This window comes from Hemicordylus capensis, chromosome 3 (genome assembly GCF_027244095.1).
Source record: "Hemicordylus capensis ecotype Gifberg chromosome 3, rHemCap1.1.pri, whole genome shotgun sequence".
NCBI classification, from domain to species: Eukaryota; Metazoa; Chordata; class Lepidosauria; order Squamata; family Cordylidae; genus Hemicordylus; species Hemicordylus capensis.
This window is the reverse complement of record NC_069659.1, coordinates 229,268,925-229,291,939: the sequence shown is the minus strand read 5'-3', so window position 1 is coordinate 229,291,939 and position 23,015 is coordinate 229,268,925. Positions and strand designations below refer to the sequence as shown.

The window sequence follows — 23,015 nt, the reverse complement described above, 5'->3', positions numbered from 1 at the left end:
TCTGTAGTCTTAACTTCCTACAGTTTGAATTTCCAAACGTGATTAGCTGTTGGAAGGGTAGGAAGCTCCATCTATAATGACTGAAACTTATCAGAAAAGTTGACAAGGGTTAAAAAAGGATATTAAAGGTGAAGTGTGCCATCAGCTCAGTATTGACTGCTGGTGACCACAGAGCCCTGTTATTAAAACACTGAAAATATGGTTGTGGCTCTTGACTGGCTATTCCTTTTTAAAGGCAGATTACTGGTTAATAGCTCAGGTTGCCTGGGTGATGTTTTCTCAATGAGAACTAAATGGTTGGGAGATATAGGGAGATCTCTCTTGAGTACTAGTCTTCATAGCTAGGGCACAGCAGGAGGCAGAGAGCTAAAAGGTGTGTGTGAGAAGAATTAGCAGACTGCCAGACTGAGAGAAAGAGAGAGGGGGTGCTGAGAATTGGCTGGAGGCACATTGAGATGCAGGGCATCTTTCTTTTGGGAGAGATTTGATGTGAGGTAATACTTGCTACCTGATACGAGGGTGGATGCTGCTTTGCCTCCATCTCTGTGCTCTGCTTGTATATTTGTTAGTGATGATCCACATCTAAATAAATGTGTCCTTTTGATGAAATTTGATTAGGAAGCGGGGCTTCCTTTACAATTTGATGTTGGTTTCATGTGGTGTGGAGGAGACAACCAAAGCAATATTCCAGGACAAAATTCAAATAATGTTTGGATGGCAAGTGAAATCTGTTAATGGAACTGCTTCGGGGTGATTGGCGAAAAGACTGTTCTTGGGTGACCAACTGAGCTGATTCAATTTGGCCCCCTATCTTTGGGTAGAATATAGACGAGCCATGACGCTGGCCAGGTTAGATGTTCTTCCATCTGCAGTCCTGTTTGGCAGATATGCAGGAATTCCTTTGGTGAATTGCGTATGTCCTTGTGACATGGGCTGTGTTGAAACAATAGCACATGCCTTTTTACACTGTAATTTTTATGTAGAAGCCAGAGGAAAGCTACTTTCTCCCCTTTTGGTAAATCTTAATGGAAGAGGAGATGATGTCTTATTGAGGTTTTTATTCTCTTTATGTGATGAAGATAAAGTTAGAACTGTGGCAAAATACTGTTATATTCTCTGCAAAACGCGTTCTAATGTTTAGTTCATGTCTGAAATGTCTGTATTTGTAAAACTGCTGGTCAATGACCGAATAAATATCATGTATGTATGTATGTATGTATGTATGTATGTTAAATCTCCCCCCATTTTAAAAATCACATAAAAATAGTGGTGAAGATGTGGAAAGTGGTAAGACCCAGCTGTGTGTGTGTGTGTGTGTGTGTGTGTGTGTGTGTGTGTGTGTGTGTGTGTGTGTGAGAATGTACCAAGAAACAACAGGATCCATCCTCTCACTGGACGGTTCTCCCTCTTTTTAGAAAATCTGACTGGTTCCTAAATTTTGCATTAATGTTTGCATCCTGTCTATTAGGACTAACAGGTAAGCCATTTTCTTATGCAAAGCAATGAAATCTATCAGAGTTGCTGTTTTGGAAATAATGTGGCTAGTTAACAGAAACACTGGTGTGTGATCAACTTATCCTGCATACAAAAAGCTCCTTTTTTTTTTAAAGGAAAAGGTGACTACTACTATGCAGTAGTCACCTACATGTGACTACTTCAATTATAGATAGCACTGGAAATCGGAACATGAAAGTTTGAGATAAGCAACCCACTTCACCTACATTTGAAATGGAAATATGCCTTAGGCTCCTTAGCATACTTAATATACTACCAGAGGATGTGCTGAGGTTTAAAATCCGTTAGGACCAACTGGTGTGATTAGAGATCTGAGGGTGCAAATGTCTTGTCAAGTTACATACTTTGTTCCTGCCATATTGCTATGTTTTCTGGGTTAAAGATTAGTCTGGTAGCTGGAATATTGAACTGTATTCCATTTTCTCTCTTTGTTTCTCTTTCATGTTCTTGGTAAAATATGGCACTGTATTTCACATATTCCTTGAAAGAAAATAAGACATAAAGACTTTCACTTTGTTACATTCTGATTTTTACATATTATGGAGGAGAGAATGCCCATGTCTGGGATCCAAGGCTAACATCTGTGCAGATCTGAGGTCTTGCTCCTTGCACTAGTAGAAATGTGTAAAATAGCAAAGGCTCTAAGGTAGGTCTGCACAGCTTTGGCCCTCCTGCACATGTTGGACAACAACTACTATTATCCCTGCTTATTGGTCACTGTTGTCTGGAGTAGGCTTGTAAGTTGTAAATGGGAGCAGGAGAGTGAAGAAGAAGCTGGTGCTTCTCAGCTCATGTACTTGTAGCATGTGTACTCCGAAGGCAATCCCCACTGAGATCATGGGTTTGGTCTAAGAACATAAGAACATAACATAAGAACATGAGAACAGCCCTACTGGATCAGGCACAAGGCCCATCTAGTCCAGCATCCTGTTCCACATAGTGGCCCACCCAATGCCTCTGGGTAGCCGACAGTCAAGAGGTATGTGCATGCCCTCTCTCCTGCTGTTGCTCCCCTGCAACTGATATTGAGAGGCATCGTACCTCTGAGGCTGAAGATGGCCCACAGCCACCAGACTAGTAGCCATTGGTAGACCTGTCCACCATGAATCTGTTGAAGCCCCTTTTAAAGCCATCCAAGCTAGTGGCCATCACCACATCCCATGGCAAAGAATTCCATAGATTAATTATGCGCTTTGCAAAAAAGTACTTCCTCTTGTCAGTCCTAAATTTCCCAAGCTTCAGTTTCATGTGGTGACCCCTGGTTCTAGTGTTGTAAGAGAAGGAGGAAAATTTCTCTCTGTCCAGCCTCTCCACTCTATGCATAATTCTATACACCTCGATCATGTCTCCCTTTAGTTGCTTTTTTTCCAAGGCAAAGAGCCCCAGATGCTGTAGCCTAGTCTCATAAGGCATGTGCTCCAGGCCTCTGATCATTTTGGTTGCCCTGATGCCCTCCTCAGCATCTTTTCCAGTTCTACAATATTCTTCTTAAGATACAGTGACCAAAGCTGTACACAGATGTGGCCACACCATAGATATGTATAAGGGCATTATAACATGACCATTTTTATTTTCAGTCCCCTTCCTAATGATTCCTAGCATGGGATTAGCCTTTTTCACAGCTGCTGCGCACTGACATTTTCAATGAGCTGTCCACCATGACCCCAAGATTTCTCTCCTGCTCATTCACCAGCAGCTCAGATCCCATCAGTGTATATATGAAGTTGGTGTTTTTTGCCCCAATGTGCATCACTTTACACTTGCTTACATTGAACCACATTTACCATTTTGTCGCCCAGTCCCCTAGTTTGGAGAGATCTTTTTGGAGTTCATCACAATCCATTGTGGATTTCACTACCCAAAATAGTTTAGTGTCATCTGCAAATTTGGCCAGTTTACTGGTCACCGCAACTTCTAGATTGTTTATGAACAAGTTAAAGAGCACTGGTCCAAGTACCAAGCCCTGGGAGACCCCACTTCCTACCTACCTCCATTGTGAAAACTTTATCAAAAGTTTTTTGGAAGTCCAAGTATACTATGTCAACCAGATCACCTTTATCCACATGGCTGTTGACAGTCTCAAATAACTCCAAGAGGCAAGACTTTCCCTTGTAAAAGCTATGCTGGTTCTCTTTAGGGATGTGCACAAAACCGGTTTGCCCGGTTCAGTTTGAATTTGAATTGGGTTTGAACTGGGGTGGGGAGGTTCGGTTTTGGTTTTGCTCAAACCCCCCTTTAGTTCGGTCTGAATTCGAACCTGGTTTGAAATTTTTTGAACTTGTTTGAACTTGTCCAAACTGGTTTGAGCCTCCAAAACTGGGTTGGGTGCTAGGCACCCATGGGTGCCAACTACCACCCAAACCCCAAAGCAATCAGACACTCCTTTGGTATTTAATGAATTTTTGAAATTTTTATTATTATTGCCCATTATTCCCTATGTAGAGTACCTAGAGGCAAAAAAAACTGGGGTGGGTGGTAGGCACCCAGGGGTGCCTACCACCCACCAAACGGCAAAGCAATCAGAGACTCCTGCAATAATTTGTGATTTTTTTTTTCATTTTTTTCATTTTTTTATTCTCCCCACTTGTTAGCCACACTGGCATCCTCCTGAACTTGGTGGTACCTTTCCTCCTTCTTGGTATACATTCCAACTGTGCTTCTAGCACTGTGGTTTTAAATAAGTTCCATTCTTTCTGGAGTGATTTGACCCTCCTGACCTTCCCTTTCAACTTCCTTCTTACCAGTCCCCTCATTTTTGAGAAGTTTTCTCTTCTGAAGTCCAACGCATGTGTGTTGGACTTCCTTGACAATTCTCCAACCATATATATGATGAATCACACTATGGTCACTGCTACCCAATGGTTCTGCAACTCTGACATCTCGCAGCAGGTCCTGGGTACCACTCAGATTAAATCCAAAGTAAGTCTACTTACTTTGTAAGTGTAATATGTAAGTGTACTCCTATGTAATTGTACATAGGTTTGTAGCCCAGCCACTGTACTACTCCAAACAGCACTTCCTGCTTCTAACTCATTCAAGTCACTTCAAGAACCTTCAAGTGACTTGAAGTCTTTAGGAGAATGGCCTAGTTCAGAAATGAAGCTTCTTTGGATGGCCTGTTTCCTTTATTGCACTCTGATGACAAGTGGGAGTAATGTCATTTTTCTTCTTGAATCGGAATAATTTCAGATTCACCTTTGCAATGAAGAAGGGAAGACTGGCATATGTTTCTTCAAATCAATTTAAACACCTTAAAAACAACAACTGCCCTACCGTGCTTTCACACAAGCCATCTTGTCTAGCATGAAAAACAGAATAATATGAAGTGCAGCACAGCTGTCATAATTATATCTAATCTTTCTCTAGCTAACTAGTCTGTCTGATCTTTTACTCAAGATCTCTTTAAAAATGCCTAGACAGTTCTAAGGGACTTTCCACTGAGGTCTCCAGAGAGTTAAAAGATATTCAGTCAGAAGTACCAGCATTACAAAGAGATCTTCAGATTCAGAAGTCTTCCTTTTACAGATCAAAAGTGTGTCCTGTGCATTATGCTAAAGCTCTACATGACTGTAGGCAGAGCACCTCATGACTTGTCAGTGCTCAGTGTTCCTAAAAATGAAGCTGCAAAGAAAGAACTCATGAGTGAACTTTTGCACAAAGCTTTGAAGATCTGTTTGAGTCTTCATGCATGTATCTTTCATTGCGGAAGCCCCATGAGTAAAGATGATACACCTGGATTGGATTGTGGTGACTTTGCAAAGCTGTGGCAATGCCAGCTTCTTGGCAATATGGAGGTACACACTCTCAGCACCTTTCTTCCACAATGATACATTATTTAAATACACATTGCCATTGGGGAACAGTGCAACTGTTTTGTTATGGACCAAACACTAAAAAAGATACCATCCGATCACATAAAGATAAAGCTCCCTGAAAAGTTAACCGGAGAGTTACATCATGATATCGGTGAATTTTACCTGGTTCTCGATGTTGGGAGATACAGATTGGGATACATATTATTTTACGACAACCAAATGAATGGATGGAATGGGGTGTTGGGATTGTGCATGCTGTCCCTGCTCCTGACGTCCACATATTCATCTGATTTTTCTGTATACAGCTGATATTCATGTAGAATCTCCACACAATGGGGAATCTAGCAAAATGCAGGGTACAGATTCCTCAGAGACACTCTTATGTACATAGTTCCTGCATAGACAATCAGATTAACATGCAGAGATCAGGCATGGGGACAGAAGGGATGTTTGCAATACTCTCTTCACACATGCAATAGTTGTTTGAAGTTGAAATGGTTGGCTTACATTGTACCAAGCAGTGTATCAGAACTGGCTATAGGTTTTCTGTTTCAGGAAGCAATTCCATAAAAGGCATGTTCTTGGGTTCCTTGTTCAAAGTTTTTGTTATCCGTGTTCCATGTGCTTGAGATTTGTGTTTCCATGTGCTTCACACATTTCCTGCCAAGTTAGTAAGCTGGGAACCAGAGGTTCCTGGTGAGTGTATCACGGGGGTTGGTTGGCACCCTTGCTCTGGGCCACCCCAGCACCCCCCAAGTGCAGTTATGGGGCTGCTGAAACCTCCATTCTTCCCTATGGAGAAAAACCTTACAGTCATTGTGGGGTGCTGGGGTGACCCAGAGTGAGTGGTGGTGTAGTGCACAGAGAGTGCTAACCACCCCCATGGGTTGTTAACCCATGGGGTACTCAGTTTTGTTGTTTCTGAAGTGTTCTGAGTGTAGATTCTTTGGTAGCATATACAATTTTCAATGACAAACCATGAATCAACTCTCATTGCTATCCTTAAAGACACATAAACTTCAAAAATCACTTAAAAATCAGCCCTTTGCCCAATTCCTTTCAAATAATTCTGATAGCTTCCTTGCTCCCCTTGGGAACTACCACCCACCACACTCCACTCCACGACACCCCTTTCCCCCCGAGGTGAAACTATACACTTGCTGCAATCCTCATTATTCCCTATGAGGAATTCCAATATACTTTTAAAATTCACCAATAATCGGAGGAGTGTCTGATTGCCTTGGGGTTTTGTGAGTGGTAGGCACCCCTGGGTGCCTACCACCAACCCTAATTTTGTGCCCCTAGGTGCACCACAATAGGGGATATGGGCTGGTTCGGGTCCCATTATAACCTATGATAAAATAATTGAAAATATTTCAAATATTCATAAAAGATCATAGGGGTGTCTGATTGCTTCGGGGTTTGGGTGGTTGTTGGAACCCATGAGTGCTCCACAATAGGGAATAATGGGCTGGTTCGAGTCCCATTATACCCTATAAGAATGTGTGTGTGTGTGTATTTCAAAAATTCATAAAAAATCGTACGAGTGTCCGATTGCTTTGGGGTTTGGGTGGTAGGTACCCATGGGTGCCAGCTACCACCCCACCCACTTTTGGAGGTTCAAACCAGTTAGAAATGGTTTGAATTCGAACAGAACCTGGGGGGTTCGAGCAAAACCAAAACTGAACCACCCCCTCCTGGTTCGAACCCCGTTCAAATTCTAACTGAACCAGGCAAACTGGTTTTGTGCACATCCCTAGTGGCAATCATGTGCAATCACCCAAAGTAAATTAGTTCCAGTAAAAGATCCTTGGCATGAGACTCTAGCATGAAACCTGGCAAATTGATTCCTAGTTCATCAAGTTAGGTTTAGAACTGGATCTCTAAGCGTCGTATGTTGCCAGTGTAGGCTGTTCCATGAAATCCTGACACCAGAACAACATTATTCCTGCTAACCCAACTTTGAAAAAAAAAGTGGGGGCAGGTGGGGGAAGCAACTGTAAGAACAAATATCAGGAGGGGAAACACAGAGGTTGATGTTTATATTGTTCTAGTAGTTATGTGTAAAGTTGAGTCGATGTCGACTCCTGGTGACCACAGAGCCGTGTGGTTTTCTTTGGTAGGAGGGGATTACCATTGCCATTTCCCATGCAGCATCAGATGATACCTTTCAGCATCTTCCTATATCGCTGCTGCCTGATTTAGGTGTTTCCCATAGTCTGGGAAACATGGGGACTATTCCCACGATCTGCAAAAATCGGGTTAGGAGAGCCAAGCCCAATTTTTGCAGATCATCAGAACCACCGGGCTCGGCTGCGGGCCCGGTGGTTCTGGAGTGGGTAACCCACTCAAGAACCTCTGCCCCAAAACCCGGTTTGCAGAGCGAGCGCTCCGCAAACCTGGTTTTCAAAATCGTGAGTAGCCGCGGCGCAGCTTCACGCCACGCTTACTCATGAGTAGACCCCCAGAGGGGAGGCGAAAAGCCACCTCCCAACTTCAGGGGTCTCCCCGGTATGCCCTGTGCATTCGTGCAGTGCATACTGGGGCTTCCGGGGCCTGCACGGCCCCCGAGCTCCCCAGCCTCCGCTGGCTCCATCTTGGAGCCATCAATTGTGTGGGCGGACGATCTGGCTACCCAGGGCTCCCTCCCCGCTCAAGAGCTCCCTCTTCCCGCTCCCTCTCCCTCTCTTCCCGCTCCCAGGGCTCCCTCTTCCCGCTCACCGCCCCAAACTGGGTCTCACAGACTGTGACACCCGGTCCATAGTCTGGGACACATACCAGCGGGGATTCTAGGCAAGTTACTTCCCCACTGCACCATTATGTGTGCATATAGATTATTCATTTCCTCTCTTTGTTCTGTACCTAGATTTTTCCTATCATTAATCTTCTACACTTAGGGTAGATTCTACAATCATTCAGTTTCAGGTAGATTTCCGCTGACTACCCATGGACCGGATTATCACATGAATAAATCTTTTAGTAACCAGTGAAAGCTTTTTGCATGGACTAAGGAGATCTTAATGTCATATCCCTAGTGGTCTACCTTCCACCCCTCCCTCTTTCCTTCTATTAATTTCTGTCCCAATCAAGTCCCCAGGATATTTTTAAAAACTAGATACATGTGCTTTTGTAAAACCAGAATATGATGTTTGAAAACCAGTCCACAACTGCCACTTTTTTGTCATTTTTAACAGTGATACCAGAGTTTATTTCTCAAGTCAACACTGCACTGGAACATTTAAGCAAGAATATGATCCATCAGTTTGATGACAATCAGTTTGTTGACATCTCTAAGAAGGTCTATGACACAATTCATGACATCAGATGTTCCGTTATGATGATTCGGGTAAGTGTTGAATCTTTTATTGCCAGTTAACAGATTTATCAACAACTTTGCTGTGCAGCATTCATATGAGCGAGGGCTCAACAAGAGTCCTAAGCATATTGAATTTGGGGATAAAATGATTCATGTTGTAAAGAGTATTGGAATTTACTCATAGAAAACCTGAATTGTGAAGTTCAGGCTCATCTGTTCTAAACAAAGGAGATTCGCTGTGAGCTCTTCCCTTTTGTCTGGGGCTTCTCACATTACCCCAGTAATGCAGAAAGGATTTTCACAGCATGGAGGCTGTACCCCTTCAGACTGCTAGCTGCCATATTTTTGAATGCTTCTCTACACTGAAAAAAAGTCATACAAATAGATGAGCACATTGTGGGAGAGCTACTCATACCTTTCTCTCTGATGTGTTCATTAGCTATGTGTAGATGGTTTGTTTGTTTTACATGAGGGAGCTTTTGAAAATATGACTTTTCATCTATATTCTGGAGAGATGCTGCCCATCAGCATAGAGTAGGGTTTCTCAACGTGCGGGTCCCCAGATGTTATTGGACAACTCCCATAATCCCCAGCCCCAATGGCCTTTGGTTGGGAATTATGGGAGCTGAAGACCAATTACATCTGGGGACCCTCACGTTGAGAATCCCTGGCATAGAGAATACTGAGCTAGATGAACCAGCTGTCTCATTTGGTATAAGGCAGCTTTATATATTCACAGTGCAGCAGGAGCAGGATACAAGGGAGTGGGAAAAGGGTGGAAAGATTTTTTTTTTTTTTTTTGCACCACCACACAAGCACTGAGGCTGCCTGAACATCATTATAAGGCTCCTCTTTCAGGCTAGCCAGAGCCCTGTTCCGGAAACAGAGAGAAGGTATAAAAGGAGGGTTTTCACAATGGAAGTAAGTAAGAAGTGGGGTCCCCCAGGGATCTGTACCGGGACCAGTGCTCTTAAACTTGTTCATAAATGATCTAGAAATTGGGGTAAGCAGAGAAGTCTCCAAATTTGCAGATGACACTAAACGATTTAGGGTAGGGAAATCCAAAACAGATTGTGAGGAGCTCCAAAAGGATCTCTGCAAACCAGGTCAGTGGGTTACAAAATGGCAAATGCGGTTCAGTGTAAACAAGTGTGAAGTGATGCATATTGGGGCAAAAAACTTCAACTTTATATATACACTGATTGGGGTCTCTGAGCTGTCAGTGACTGACTAGAAGAGAGACCTTGAGGTCCTGGTGGACAGCTTGTTCAAAGTGTCAACTCAGTGTGCGGCTGCTGTGAAAAAGTCCAATTCCATGCCAGGGATCATTAGGAATAACAATAAAAATGAGAGTGTATCATTAGGAATGACAATAGGGATCAATTAGGGATCTTAATTAGGGAATGACAATTAGAGATCATTATTACAATTAAAATTCTAATATTATACTGCCCTTATACAAATCTATGGTGTGGCCACATTTGGAGTACTGTGTACAGTTCAGGTCACCATATCTTAAGAAGGACATTGTAGAACTGGAAAGGTGCAATAGAGGGCAACCAAGATGATCAGGGGCCTGGAGCACCTTTCTTAAGAGGCAAGACTACAGCATCTGGGGCTTGGAAAAGGGGCAACTACAGAGAGACGTGATAGAGGTGTATAAAATTATAAATGGAGTAGAGATAGTGGACAGAGATGAATTTTTCTCCCTCTCTCACAACAATAGAACCGGAGGTCATCCCATGAAATTGAAGGTCGGGAAATTTAGGACTGACAAAAGGAAGTACATTTTCGCAAAGCGCATAATTAATCTATGGAATTCTTTGCCATGGGGTTTGGTGATGGCCACTAGCTTGGATGGTTTTAAAAGGGGTTTAGACAAATTTATGGAGGATAGGTCTATCAACAGCTAGTAGTCTGAAGGCTATAGGCCACCTCCAGCCTCAGAGGCAAGATGCCTTTAAATACCAGTTGCAGGGGAGCAACAGCTGGAGAGAGGGTGTGTCCTCACCTCTTGCCTGTGCGCTTCTCAGAGGCATCTGGTGGGCCACTGTGTGAAACAGGATGCTGGACTAGATAGGCCTTGGGTCCAATCCAGCAGGCTGTTCTTATGTTCTAGCTCTTTTGTACTCTAATGAAGAAGATATTTTATTAACGGAACCATGCTGGTACATAAGCATTATAAAACTGATACTTATCTAAATGGTGAAAGGTTACAATTTGATCAGAAGAATCTGCAGCTAAATAGGAAATAGAGAAACCAAAATAATGATGAGTCTGTAATATAAGGTGAGCTTTGAAGGTATCCAAGAGGATTTATTATGAGGTGGGAAAGTATTTGCAAAGTGCCTTTTAAGCTGGAGCTCTTCAACTGAAGTTATGGACGGAAAAACCTCTTCTTGGCCAAAGACAGTGAAGATCATTCGACCACAGAGGCACTTTTGAAAATAGATTACAGATCAGGTTATAACTATTCCTGACTAGATGATAACCAATTTCAAGAAAAGCTAAGCAATATTGAAGTGACTTTTAACTAAAGTCACTTCAATAACAATAAATGCTGTCTTAATAATAACATATTGCCCTTTTGAGAGACAGGAACTCTCAAAAGCTGGGGAATGGATATACTGCAACATTTGATTGCAGGTCCAACTTGTTTTGCATAATGTGCAGACAAACTCTTACAAACAAGCTCTGATACGTGTATAGAGATGTATATTATTGGTTCACACTAAAAATATATATATAACAAAAGGTATACAAATAATGTAAGCAAAGCCATAGAAAGACAAGTACGTAACAATATTTGCATATGATAGTCCATTCAAAAATTTTAACCTAATTTTCAGTATGGTGTATCTTATTAGCTTTATCAAAATTCTTCTTAGTTTCTACAGCTGATGCAGCAGAGCAAACCTGTGTGTGACATAATTTTGTATTATGTATCCAATGAAATAATTTTATCCAGAATATAACAAAAACACTTTGGTTTAGGATCCAAGTCAAGACAGATTTTGAACACCTGAAACTCTAAAGCTGTAGATGTGAATAACTTTGGCTTAACAGCCTTCCAGCCCATGGTAGATATTACTTTAAATGGAAACTGTGAATACAATTTTCTAAAATGGAAAACACTGGCTTGTTTTAAGATGAAAAAGGGGGCTGATTTATAAATTTTGGGTTTCCATCATATCCTGTTGGGCCACTGTGTATTGGGTACTGGATTTTAACCTGGGATCTAGAAATTGCCACAATCAATTCAACAGAAAATATGCTTCTTGCTGGAGAGCAAACATGCTTGTCTGGCATTTTACGGACCTAGCTGAGAAGTGGGTCAACTGATTTCCTTATGTGTGATAGAACTGGGTTTGAGTTTATTGTGAAACATGCCATATCTCTTTTGCTTATAAAAGTACTAGAGAAAAATAATCCCCCTCATTAGAATGAACAAGATTGTCCTATATTTCTTTGACATTCTTCAACCTCTCACACTATGCACACAAATTATATGCAGAGATAACATTGTGCTGTATTATCAATATGTTCATTACATTTTCTTAGAACTAAGTATACATATTCCCAGCAAATGGAATAAAAGTGTACAAACGATGTTGACTTTTTTTAATCTCTAGAGAGGCAAAAGATAAGTTCTATTTCTCAAACTTTGTTATGAGCATTGCTACACTGTGGAGATTGAAATTTTCTGTGGGAACTTCTACAGGATACTGCACTGACATTCGCCCTATTCACATGTTATGTTCAACATTCATACAATTTGTGTACAGTTTACACAGGTACAGATCTATATGCAGGTACAGTTATTCACATGTTATGTTTAACATGAGTACAGCAGTACACTTTCCATCTGTATTCTGCATTTGAAGGGGTCTGAACATAGGTTCACTTTTTAAATGAACACAGTTACAATCATTCACACAAAAACATAACTGCCCTGAGCCATTTTGGAAGGGCAGTATACAAATCAAATCAAATCAAATCAAATCAAATCAAATAAATAAACATACAGACACCAGAATGCAGGTACAACATGATGTCTGAATAAGGCTATTGTGAAGACTGGAGTAATATTAGGTAATTCATGGTTCTGCTTTATTGCTGTTGATTCAGATATTAACTTAATGAATGAACTAAAAGTTCTGAATTACTTGCTCATGGTATTGCAGGTGTTATGACATCTTTCATGAATTTTAAAATCGGGTATAAGCTTTTTGTCATTTTCTACATTGTCATTTTTGTCACAGCTATTTTGTCATTTGCTGTGTCATAAAATGGGATTTCAAGATGTCTGCCTGCCTTCTTTCCTGTGCCTGTACAATGTGAGGAAACAAGGAAAATGCAAGTTGTGGATGTCAACAAGAGAAAAAAGTAATGTCTGTCAGGATGTTTTCAAAGGGCTTTGAAAGAAGTGACATCTATAGTAAAGACAGGATAGTGTCATTATGAACCCCTGAGAAATTTCATTATGAGAACTCCTTTTTGCTTCTTTTGGAATTCCTTGAATGCCTCATCCAACATGGAACTTCCAAATTTGCTGCAAAATTTTGTTTTAGGCAAAATTTGGCTGCAACTCCACTTTTAGTGCCCATCAGAGTCTTGCAATTAAAACATGTTGCTTGATAGCTCAGGAGCAGTTGCTCCATATGTTTTCTTAAATTATTATTTATTTATTTATTTATTTACACAGTCAGAAAGGTGTTATTGACTGGTTTGTTTTATCCAGACATCGAGTCCTTCTCAAGGACCTGGGATGGCTGAATTTTATTATCAATGTTGTTGCTGTTGTTATAGATATCGTCGCAGAATATAGGCTGTTCCCAGTAAAGTTGCTTTTTGTGATTGGCTGATGGTCATTTCTGTGGCCCCTATGGCGTTGAGGTGCTCTTCAAGTTGTTTTGGGATTGCACCTAGGGCGCCAATTACCACTGAGATTATTTTGGTCTTTTTCTGCCACAGCCTTTCAATTTCAATTTGTAGATCTTTGTATTTGGTGATTTTTTCTATTTCTTTTTCTTCTATTCTGCTATCCCCTGGTATTGCTATGTCGATTATTTTGACTTGTTTTTCTTTCTTCTCGACTACAGTTATATCTGGTGTATTGTGTGGCAGATGTTTGTCTGTTTGTAGTCGGAAGTCCCATAATATTTTTGCATCTTCGTTTTCTACAACCTTTTCAATTTTATGGTCCCACCAATTTTTGGCTACAGGTAGCTTGTATTTTTTGCAGATGTACAATTATTATTATTATTATTATTATTACTACTACTACTACATTTATATCCAGCTCTTCCTCCAAGGAGCCCAGCGTAGTGTACTACATACTTAAGTTTCTCTTTCACAACAACCCTGTGAAGTAGGCTAGGCTGAGAGAGAAGTGACTGGCCCAGCATCACCCAGCTAGTCTCATGGCTGAATGGGGATTTGAATTTGGGTCTCCCCGGTCCTAGTCTAGCACTCTAACCACTACACCACGCTGGCTCTCTTTTAGACAGCTTTCCTAAGAATTGGTTCACAGAAAGTTACCACACATAGTAACATAGTAAGTCCAGAAAGAAAGCAATATTCCATGTTGGCAGAGACATTTAGCCCTGTGCTTTCTCATGTCTTACTTTTTTCTGTGCCACATGAAAAATACCCTAAACATGATAGCAGACTTTAAAAGAGATTTTGCCTGGTCACCTGTGACAAATAAGAATCACCTCAGCATGAGAAAGAAAGGAAGTTTTACCAAAGCTGGTTCTTTTCTGTTATGCCAGACATTACGAACATAATGTAAATGTGTTTGGGCAGGCAAATGTGTTAATGAGCTAGTAGCTTTTGTGAACTTATTTGAAAGCTTATAGACATTAGGGGTACTGAGGAGCAATATTTCTAGCTGATCTCGTCCAAAGCAAGTGATGCTTGTTTGAAGTGCTTCTTCATGATCACCCCATAACAAAGAAAGAAGGATACACACACACACACACACACACACACACACATAGAAATCACTTTGTCGATCTGTTCTAGAAATCACTTTGTCAATCTGTTTCTATTTGTCACCAATGTTCAGAACAGATGCTGAACAGATCAACAAAGTGATTTCTATTTGTCACCGGCATACATATAGAAATCACTTTGTCGATCTGTTCAGCATCTGTTCCCAGTGTTTGTGGGGCTTCAGGGCAAAAACCAGCCAACCAAAAGAACTCTGAAGAACCTTCTTGTTCTCCTCCCACTTTAGAAAGGAACTTGACCCTCAGAGGTACTGCCCCTCTAGCCAGGGCTGTCCTTAGGGGGGTGCGGGGCTGGAGGCGAATCAGCCTGTGCGGGGCCCCCATAACATTTCAAATAAAGAAATAACAAACATTTTTATGTAAAACCAAAACACAAAACACATTTTATGTAAGACCACTCACAAAAGAAAGAGTGGTCTATATTTTGAATGGTGGGGAGTATTTATATTCCAAATTAGATGCTATCAAATCAGTGCCAGATTTATTTCCAGCTGCCTATAAGGAGCTGTTTCCCAGACTGTGGGAAACACCTATATCGGGCAGCAGCGATATAGGAAGATGCTGAAAGGCGTCATCTCATACTGTGCTGGAGGAGGCAATGGTAAACCCCTCCTGTATTCTACCAAAGAAAACCACAGGGCTCTGTGGTCACCAGAAGTCGACACCGACTCGACGGCACACTTTACTTTGTAAGGAGCTTTAGTAGACCTGACTGTTCTTTAGGCATCTGCACTATCCACAGCAGCCAAGGTGAGGGAATTAACATGATTTACAGCCAACTGCTGGGACACATTGATTCTCTGCCAAACACACCGGGCTTCTGATTGCACAGGATCTCAGTACTAATGTGAGCAAAGAAACTCTTGATCAAAATATAACCAGGAGATGTAAATGAACAAGGACACCAATTCATGGGGTTCTTTTCAACATGAAAGGAAAAGGAGAATCTCTCCACAGCCGCTCTGCAGGAACTATTTCAACCATGTAATTACAGTGGGATTTTTTTTTTAACTGCTAAAAACAACCCTCTGCCAAATGCCATTATTAGTTCAGATTGTCAGCGGTGAAGTTCACAGTTTAAACAATCCTTCAAATGTGTAAAATGTTAGAGGGCATTGGGGAGAAGATCATAGTTGAGCACTGTGCTGTATTGCTGAACTGGCAGTGAAATGTTGAATGAACTGCTGTGTAACATCTAGCCTACTGCAGATTTCATTATTGTTCTGCCAGTTGGTCTGCTGAAGAGGGCAAAATAGGCTCGTATCTAATGACTGGTTCAAAACCATTAGGTTTTGCATCCATTCTGTGTGTACGGTAAGCACTAGAGAGCCTTGAACACTTTACTTAATTCCACCCCCTATGGTTGCCACATGTTCTGTATCACATTCTGTGGAAGCCTATATTTTTCAAATTAGATTAGATTTCTTGTCCTCTTATACAGTTGCCTATTATGACTTGCAACTAATGTACAGATCACAAAAATGAGCTGAGTGTTCACCAGTAAATGTTGTTGGCATGAAAATGGGGCTTTGAAGGGGAACAAGAAGCTCTTGAAATACCCCTTACAGTTTACTCGGCGGGGGGGGGGGGCTCAGTTGAATGCAATTTATGGCCCATTAGCTAAAGTTTCAGCACAATGTTTTGTTCTGAAGTAGAACCATTTTCATTCTAGTAACGTTGTTGTAAGTGTGCAGTCAAAGAGTGTTGATTGTGTGTGATATGTCAGTTAGGGCAAAATAAGTTAATGAGGACAATTCTTCCAAATAGGGGGTTGGGTGCTCCACCCACCAGCAGTTCTGCCATCTTGTTGGAGTCAAGGTGATTTGTCATCCAGTTGATTGCTGACACAAAGAATCAATTCAACATTTCCACTGCCACACTTGAATTAGATGATAAAGAAAAACAGAACTGGGTTTCAATCACTGAATCATAGAACCTCCCAATCCTCAATCCAGATAGGCATGTTCAATATTACGAAGCATTTACCAAATACACAACTCACACAAGAAGAAAACAATGAAAATAAGTAAAATACAAAAACATTCTTTGCAGTGCAATGTGATTATTAAATTAAATTAAATAGGAACCAACCATATCTATGTAATTCTTTCTGTTATTTGCTGAGCATATAAAAGAAACTACTCCACTGAGCATAATAGAAATGATAGATCACTTCTTAACAACCAGATGAGTTTTTCTTTTCCAGACCACATGGTTAATTGTTTAATTAACAGATCAACCCATTTACCTTTTTTAGAGGACATTTCTATACAATGTGTAAAAAACTCCATGTGTCTTAGAAACCAAAGACAATGCAATACTATGCAGAAACTGAGGAAGGAAAACACACATGCACTCTCTCTCTCTCTCTCTGATTTTAAGCAAGACAGCACATTACTTATTTATGCATTGATGCTGCAGCAGGCCTAACAAAACAATTTATTTATTTATCATATTTTTATACCACCTGATATGTACATCTCTACGTGATGTACAAAATATATGCAAATATATGTAGAAACCGAAGATCTTTAAAATATATATTTTAAAAGAAGGAAGCCATTTCCTCTTTAGACTTAGATTATTTAGGCTGGAGAGGTGGGACAGAATTGCAGCATTCAGAGAGCTGTTCTAATAACTGGAGCAGACTGCTCTAATTCTCTCCCTTTCACTTGTGAGCATCAAGGACGGTGAGGTTGCCTACTTGGACTACATCTGACCTCATACATTGCGTTGGTGTTTTAAGCTGTTGTTCTTTTGATGTTTTTTCTTGCTTCTCCCCATGCCAACACAAAGACAATGTTTTTGTCTTCAGCCTTCTCAGGTCCAGGAACGTTGCTCTACTACTGAGCTGATCCCTGCCCTTCCACTTCTTTGCAAGTCTTTTTGAGCCCTTTTGATTTACTGCCAAAGTCCTAAAAATACATCTTTATTTTTGCAGCTTTTCTGTTCACAAGGAAAGACAGCTTTCATTCCCCTGATTATAATTACAGTTCTGGGATCAGAGGTTACGGTTGTAAAGATCACATTCTCTAGACCCAGCAAATACTTGTTTCATTTTCTAGCCTCACTAGTAATTATTGGAGTGTGTGTGTGTGTGTGTGTGTGTGTTTTGTTTCTTGTTATACTCACAACAATTCCTTTTGCTTTACTTACTGATCATCTCATCAAACTTTCAGGTCCCATATAAAACTTAGAAGAAAACTATAGAAGAAACCTTCCCAATGCCAGTGATTTGTAGTTTGATGACTGCAGTTCACTGCTTCAACCCTTCTTTCTCTCCATTTCTTCTGTTCACAAAGTTCACACATAAAGTCTGTACAATGTGGGATGGAATAAAGTCAAGTTAATTAAGCTTAACCCAATCGTCTGAAGACTCCTGCTTTATACAATTTCTTGGAGTTCTTCCTTATGAACAAATACTTCAGTTGCTATATGGCTTTGCAGACAGTCCACATATGGGTGGTAGGGGTGTGCACAAAACCAATTTGCCCAGTTAGGTTTGAGCTGAACTGGACTTGAACAGAACTGGACTTGTTTTGTTTTGCTCCCCTGAACAGACCCCCTGGGCTTGGCTCAAATTCGAGCCGGTTGGGGATTCTAATGTTTTTTAAAAAATAAAAATTAAAAAACCAGTCAACACCTCTGGGAGGTGCTGCCATGGGGCGGGGTGTCTCCAGAGGTTCCCCCTCCCCCCGCCAGCCTTCCCCAGTCTCCAAATGGCCTGGTTCAGGCTATTTGGGGCCAGTTCTGGGCCTCTCTGCTCTGGTGGTGGCCATTTTGGAGGTCTTCTGCATGAATGGACCATCGGCATGACTGGCCATCTGCATGACAATGTGCATGTATGATGCACTCCATAATGCCACCACCAGTGCAGGGAGGCCCAGAATGGTCTGAAAACTGCCTGAATGGGGCCATTTTGAGACCGGGGGAGGGGGAATTGCTGGAGACCCCCCATGGCCACAGCAGCACCACCTGGAGGTGGTAAGCAGTGTTCCTTCTTGCAGGAATTCCCAGCTGTTCTGGACTACAACTCCCATCATCTCAAGCCAAAGGCCATTGCACCTGGGAATGCTAGAAATGTAGTGAACAAAATCTGGGAATCCCTGTTAGAGGGAACACTGGTGGTGAGTGTTTTTTTAATTTAAAAACAAACAAACAAACAAACATTAGAACCCCTGAGCCAGCCCTGAGCCAGCCAGCGGGGGGTGGGGAGCCGAGCTGGACCGGTTCGATTTGCACATCCCTAATGGGTGGTGGTGGGTTTTTGTAATCACTTGTTCTGCAGTCTTCTGCAGTCTTCTCAAACAATGCAGGTACTTGTTTTGACCTGTGTTAGCTCAAATACCTGTTAGGACCAGGACCAAACTACTCATTAATGTGTAGTTTGGTCCTACATACAGTTTTTATTTTGTAACTCAAGAAGCAACTGCAGGGGAAGGGTCAAGAATGGGATTGTGGCACAAAGAGGGGGTCTTTAACTCTCCTGCACAGCAGTCCTGAATGGCCTCTCTGAAGCTGTTATTTTCCCTGGGAGGGAAACGCCTATTGACACCATTTCTTTGCCTACCACTGCCTGTTTTAGAGGGCCTTTCTAGATGGCAGTATACTGTGGGATGATAAAAGTTCACGCAAGTTCCAAGCAGGGCCGGTGCTAGGGTTTTTTGCGCCCTAGGCGAGATCACCTTCTGGCGCCCCCCCCCCCCCCCGGCCAATCATATTTCAAACACAGATGTATTATAGGAAGAATGAAAAGCACAGAATTTGAAATTGTTAATTTATTTTTTAAAAATTGTGAAAACAAGTCATAAAACAATTTCTGATTTATTTTCTCAAACAGAACACAGTTTTAGCACAGAAATCACTTTGAAAAATGTTAAATGTGATGCTGAAATTTAAGTCTCTTTAATGTTTCAATTTCAAGCAAATCAAAATCTTATTTTACGTGCCTTTTCCTTTGCAAATTTTGTTAACAGTTCCTTCAGGTCAAGTGCTGATGCTTCAGCATGTTCGATTTACACACAAGGATTTGGAAACCCACAAGGTTATGAAGTATATGCAGCAGGTAGTACTGTAACTCGGGGGGTGGGGGATTTCAAGGCACATCAGGTAATCAGGGGGGGGGGGTTACGTCCGACGTCCATTTCCACAATTTGTCCCATTGCTGGGCTGAGAGAGTTTCCTGCCTGCAACCTCGGAGAAGCCGCTGCCAGTCTGTGAAGACAATACTGAGCTAGATACACCAATGGTCTGACTCAGTACCGTATTTTACGGACTATAAGACGCATTTTTTCACTCGAAAAATAGCCACCAAAATTCAGGTGCGTCTTTTACTCGCAAGCCTGCCCGAGGGGGAGGGGTATCCCCCAGCAAACAATGCTAAACGATGCTATTAACTCTATGCAGCCTGGGGACTGCCGCTCCAGCTCACCCTCCGCCGCTAGGCCTGTGAACTCCCCGATCATGCAATTACATCACCACCAGCAACACCATTGTTTTCAGCTTTCTGTTTTACTTTCTGCAAGCATATTCAGCTGAAGAAAGTGTAAAGAATTAAGAAAGCCGAAGTGGTAGCCGCTCCCTCCTCTGGTATGTGCATACTGATGAGAAGTGGAGCACTGGAAAACGAAAGAGGGTGGTGGTTTTTTTTAAAATAGAGTCAGAAGCAGGTTGAAGAGAAAACAAGGAGTGGAGTACCAACAATTGAAAGAGGACTTATCTGAGGCGAGGAGAACAAACTGAAGCAAGGCTGAAAGTCCTTTCCTGGAGCTAGCAGGAGTGAAGAAAGTGAAAAGAATTAAGAAAGCAGAGCTCCCTCATCTGGTATGTGCATACTGGTGAGGAGCGGAGAGCTGGGAAAAGAAAGAGGTGTTGTTGTTTTTTAATAGAGTCAGAAGCAGGTTGAAGAGAAAACAAGGAGTGGAGTAGCAGCAATTGAAAGAGGACTTATCTGAGGCAAGAAGAAAGGAGAACAAACTGAAGCAAGGCTGAGAGTCCTTTCCTGGCGCTACCGGTAGCAGGGCTTTTCGGTATAGTTGATAACAGTTTAATATGTTAAAACCCTGAAAAACTGGATTAAAATTAAGGTGCGTCCTATAGTCTGTAGCGTCTTATAGTCCGTAAAATACGGTATATGGCAGTTTCCTATGTTTCCTAAGGTTAGACTGGGGGTGCCATCGGTTAGCCTGGTGGCAATTCAAAGAGGGCCTTCTCTGTATTTGCCTTGGGGCTGTGGAACACTCTCTGCTGAGATTAGAGCTGTTCTATCCCAGATTACTTTTAGGAAACAAAACTGAAGATACATCTCTTCAGCTAGGCTTTTGGTTGAGTTTTACTGATTTGTTGTTTGAATTTGATATTATTATTTTTACATTTATATCCCGCTCTTCCTTCAAGGAGCCCAGAGCGGTATACTACATACTTAGGTTTCTACTCACAACAACCCTGTGACATAGCTTGAGACTTCTGCAGTAGGCAGTATAGAGATGTATTAAATAAATAAAATACTGTTATGGTATGTTTATATTAAACAGCCCAGCATTTAAAAAGGACATTCACAGGTGTAATCTGTGCTTATGTTTTGCCTCTGGGGATCTGGAAAAGTTGGGATCAGATAGTACTTAACCTGAAATTATCTCAGGGCCTCACTTTTCTCATCTGAACACTTGCCAGAGTCCCAATGGCAGAAGTAAAACTAATATTTTGGGGTGGCATAAATGGCAAATTAAATTCTGAGAGGGCCAGCTCAGGGCCAAGCCAGATAGACACAGGTGTTCTAGGACCTGACTTTAAAAATGTTAATAGCAGTCATAGGCGAAGGAGTCCATTTGTATCTGCAAAGACTGCAGTACTGCAGAAGGAGGCTTTACCCTTTTTCTTGTGCCATGATCCCAGTTTGGGGGACAGCCCTGCAGGCTGCAGTGAGCAGCTAGTAGATTTCCAGAGATGTTTCCCATCCCAACCAAGCTTTGCAACAACATAGAGGAAATAGACTGCGAGAATAAATAAGTTGAAAACACACACCTTCTTGTTTTTGTGAGTGACCACCACCACGCTGGCTTCACACCGCCCCGCCGCCACGTTCTTGTTGTGCAGCGCCTCCGTGTCCTGCTGCCCTGCCTGCACACTGCACCTGCTGCAGCCCCAACGACGCTCTCCTCGGCGGCTCCGTGCAAATCCGCGACCACGTGCAGGATGGACGCTAGGCAGCACGCATGCTCAGCGACAGCGTGACTCGGCACCCCGCCGGCCGAGTCGCGCGTGCGTGCAGAGACCCAGCGGCTGCAAGCCTGCCGGCACAACCTCTTCCCCTTACGGGACTTGTGTTGCCAACACACACCATGTAAGCTACTCCTGAGGCGTCGTTCCAGTCTGCACTCTCTCTGGCCAGGCCTAATCCTCGCCCGGGACCGCTGCCTCTGCTGCCGGTCCCGCGCCGCATCTTCAGACCTGGCTATGCCCTTGCCTCCCGACTCGGTCCCCGCCCTCCCAGGTCCAAGCGGCGCCCAGCCACCTCTTCCGAAATTGACTGTCAGGCTGTCCTCGGCCTCGGATTCCAAGGGGGCGCAAAGCTGACAGGGTGGTGATTGAGCTCAAAGAAGCAGAAGCGACCACCAGCTTCTCCTCCCACTCCGTGGTCCCCCCTTCCAAAGCAGAGCGTGCCACCTCTCCCTGGCCCCTCAGACCCGGTTGCAACTGTAGCGGCGCCTACACTGCCCAAGAAAAAGAAGAAAAAGTCCAAGCATCTGTCACCCGCGCAACCCCTTGCTCCCCCCACGCCACCTAGGCAGCCCAGGAGACACTGTTTTTCTTGCAAGGCATCCGGCGGTACCAAATTCAGTCGTCAGTCCCACAACCGCCAGCGTATTCTACAAGCCCTGGGAGATAAGGGGGCGGGGGGGAAAGCTGCACAGAAGGGACCGTTCCGGGGGAGCGCCGATGCGCTCTGCCGGAGAACTTTGTATTCTCGCCCCCACGTGGCCAGCGCTCCCTCCATTTTGGCGCTCTAGGCAGCTGCCTAGTTTGCCTAAATGGAAACGCCGGCCCTGGTTCCAAGTGTGATCTTTCTCCCCATACATACACTGCAGCAAGCTTCCATGCCACTTCCTAGCATGATCTTACCCTCTGTAAACACACAGTGAGCATGGACCACGCACATTTTTCAGTGTCGCCCACTGGCCAGCTCTTACATTCCGAGAAGAATCCATCCTTTACCCCATTCTCCTCAAAGGTGGTAATAAAAAAGAGTGGGTGCTTCCCCAGTTGCAAGAGCTGGCCAGCAGCTGATACTATGAAAATCATATGAGGTCCCGACTTAGTGTATGTATAGAGAGGGTAAGACTGCTCTAGGAAGTA

At 42.6% G+C, this 23,015-nt stretch overlaps 1 protein-coding gene across 14 annotated transcripts in view; it reads left to right on the top strand.

Annotated features, from left to right (window-relative positions):
* The window catches only part of CTNNA3 (catenin alpha 3), a 1,115,062-nt gene that overhangs the window by 888,688 nt on the left and 203,359 nt on the right, over positions 1–23,015 (top strand). For all 14 annotated transcript variants that reach the window (XM_053307737.1, XM_053307736.1, XM_053307734.1 and 11 more), the window contains one exon: positions 8,525–8,676. In XM_053307737.1, the coding sequence (XP_053163712.1) occupies positions 8,525–8,676 (152 nt within the window). The remainder of the gene's footprint in view (positions 1–8,524; positions 8,677–23,015) is intronic.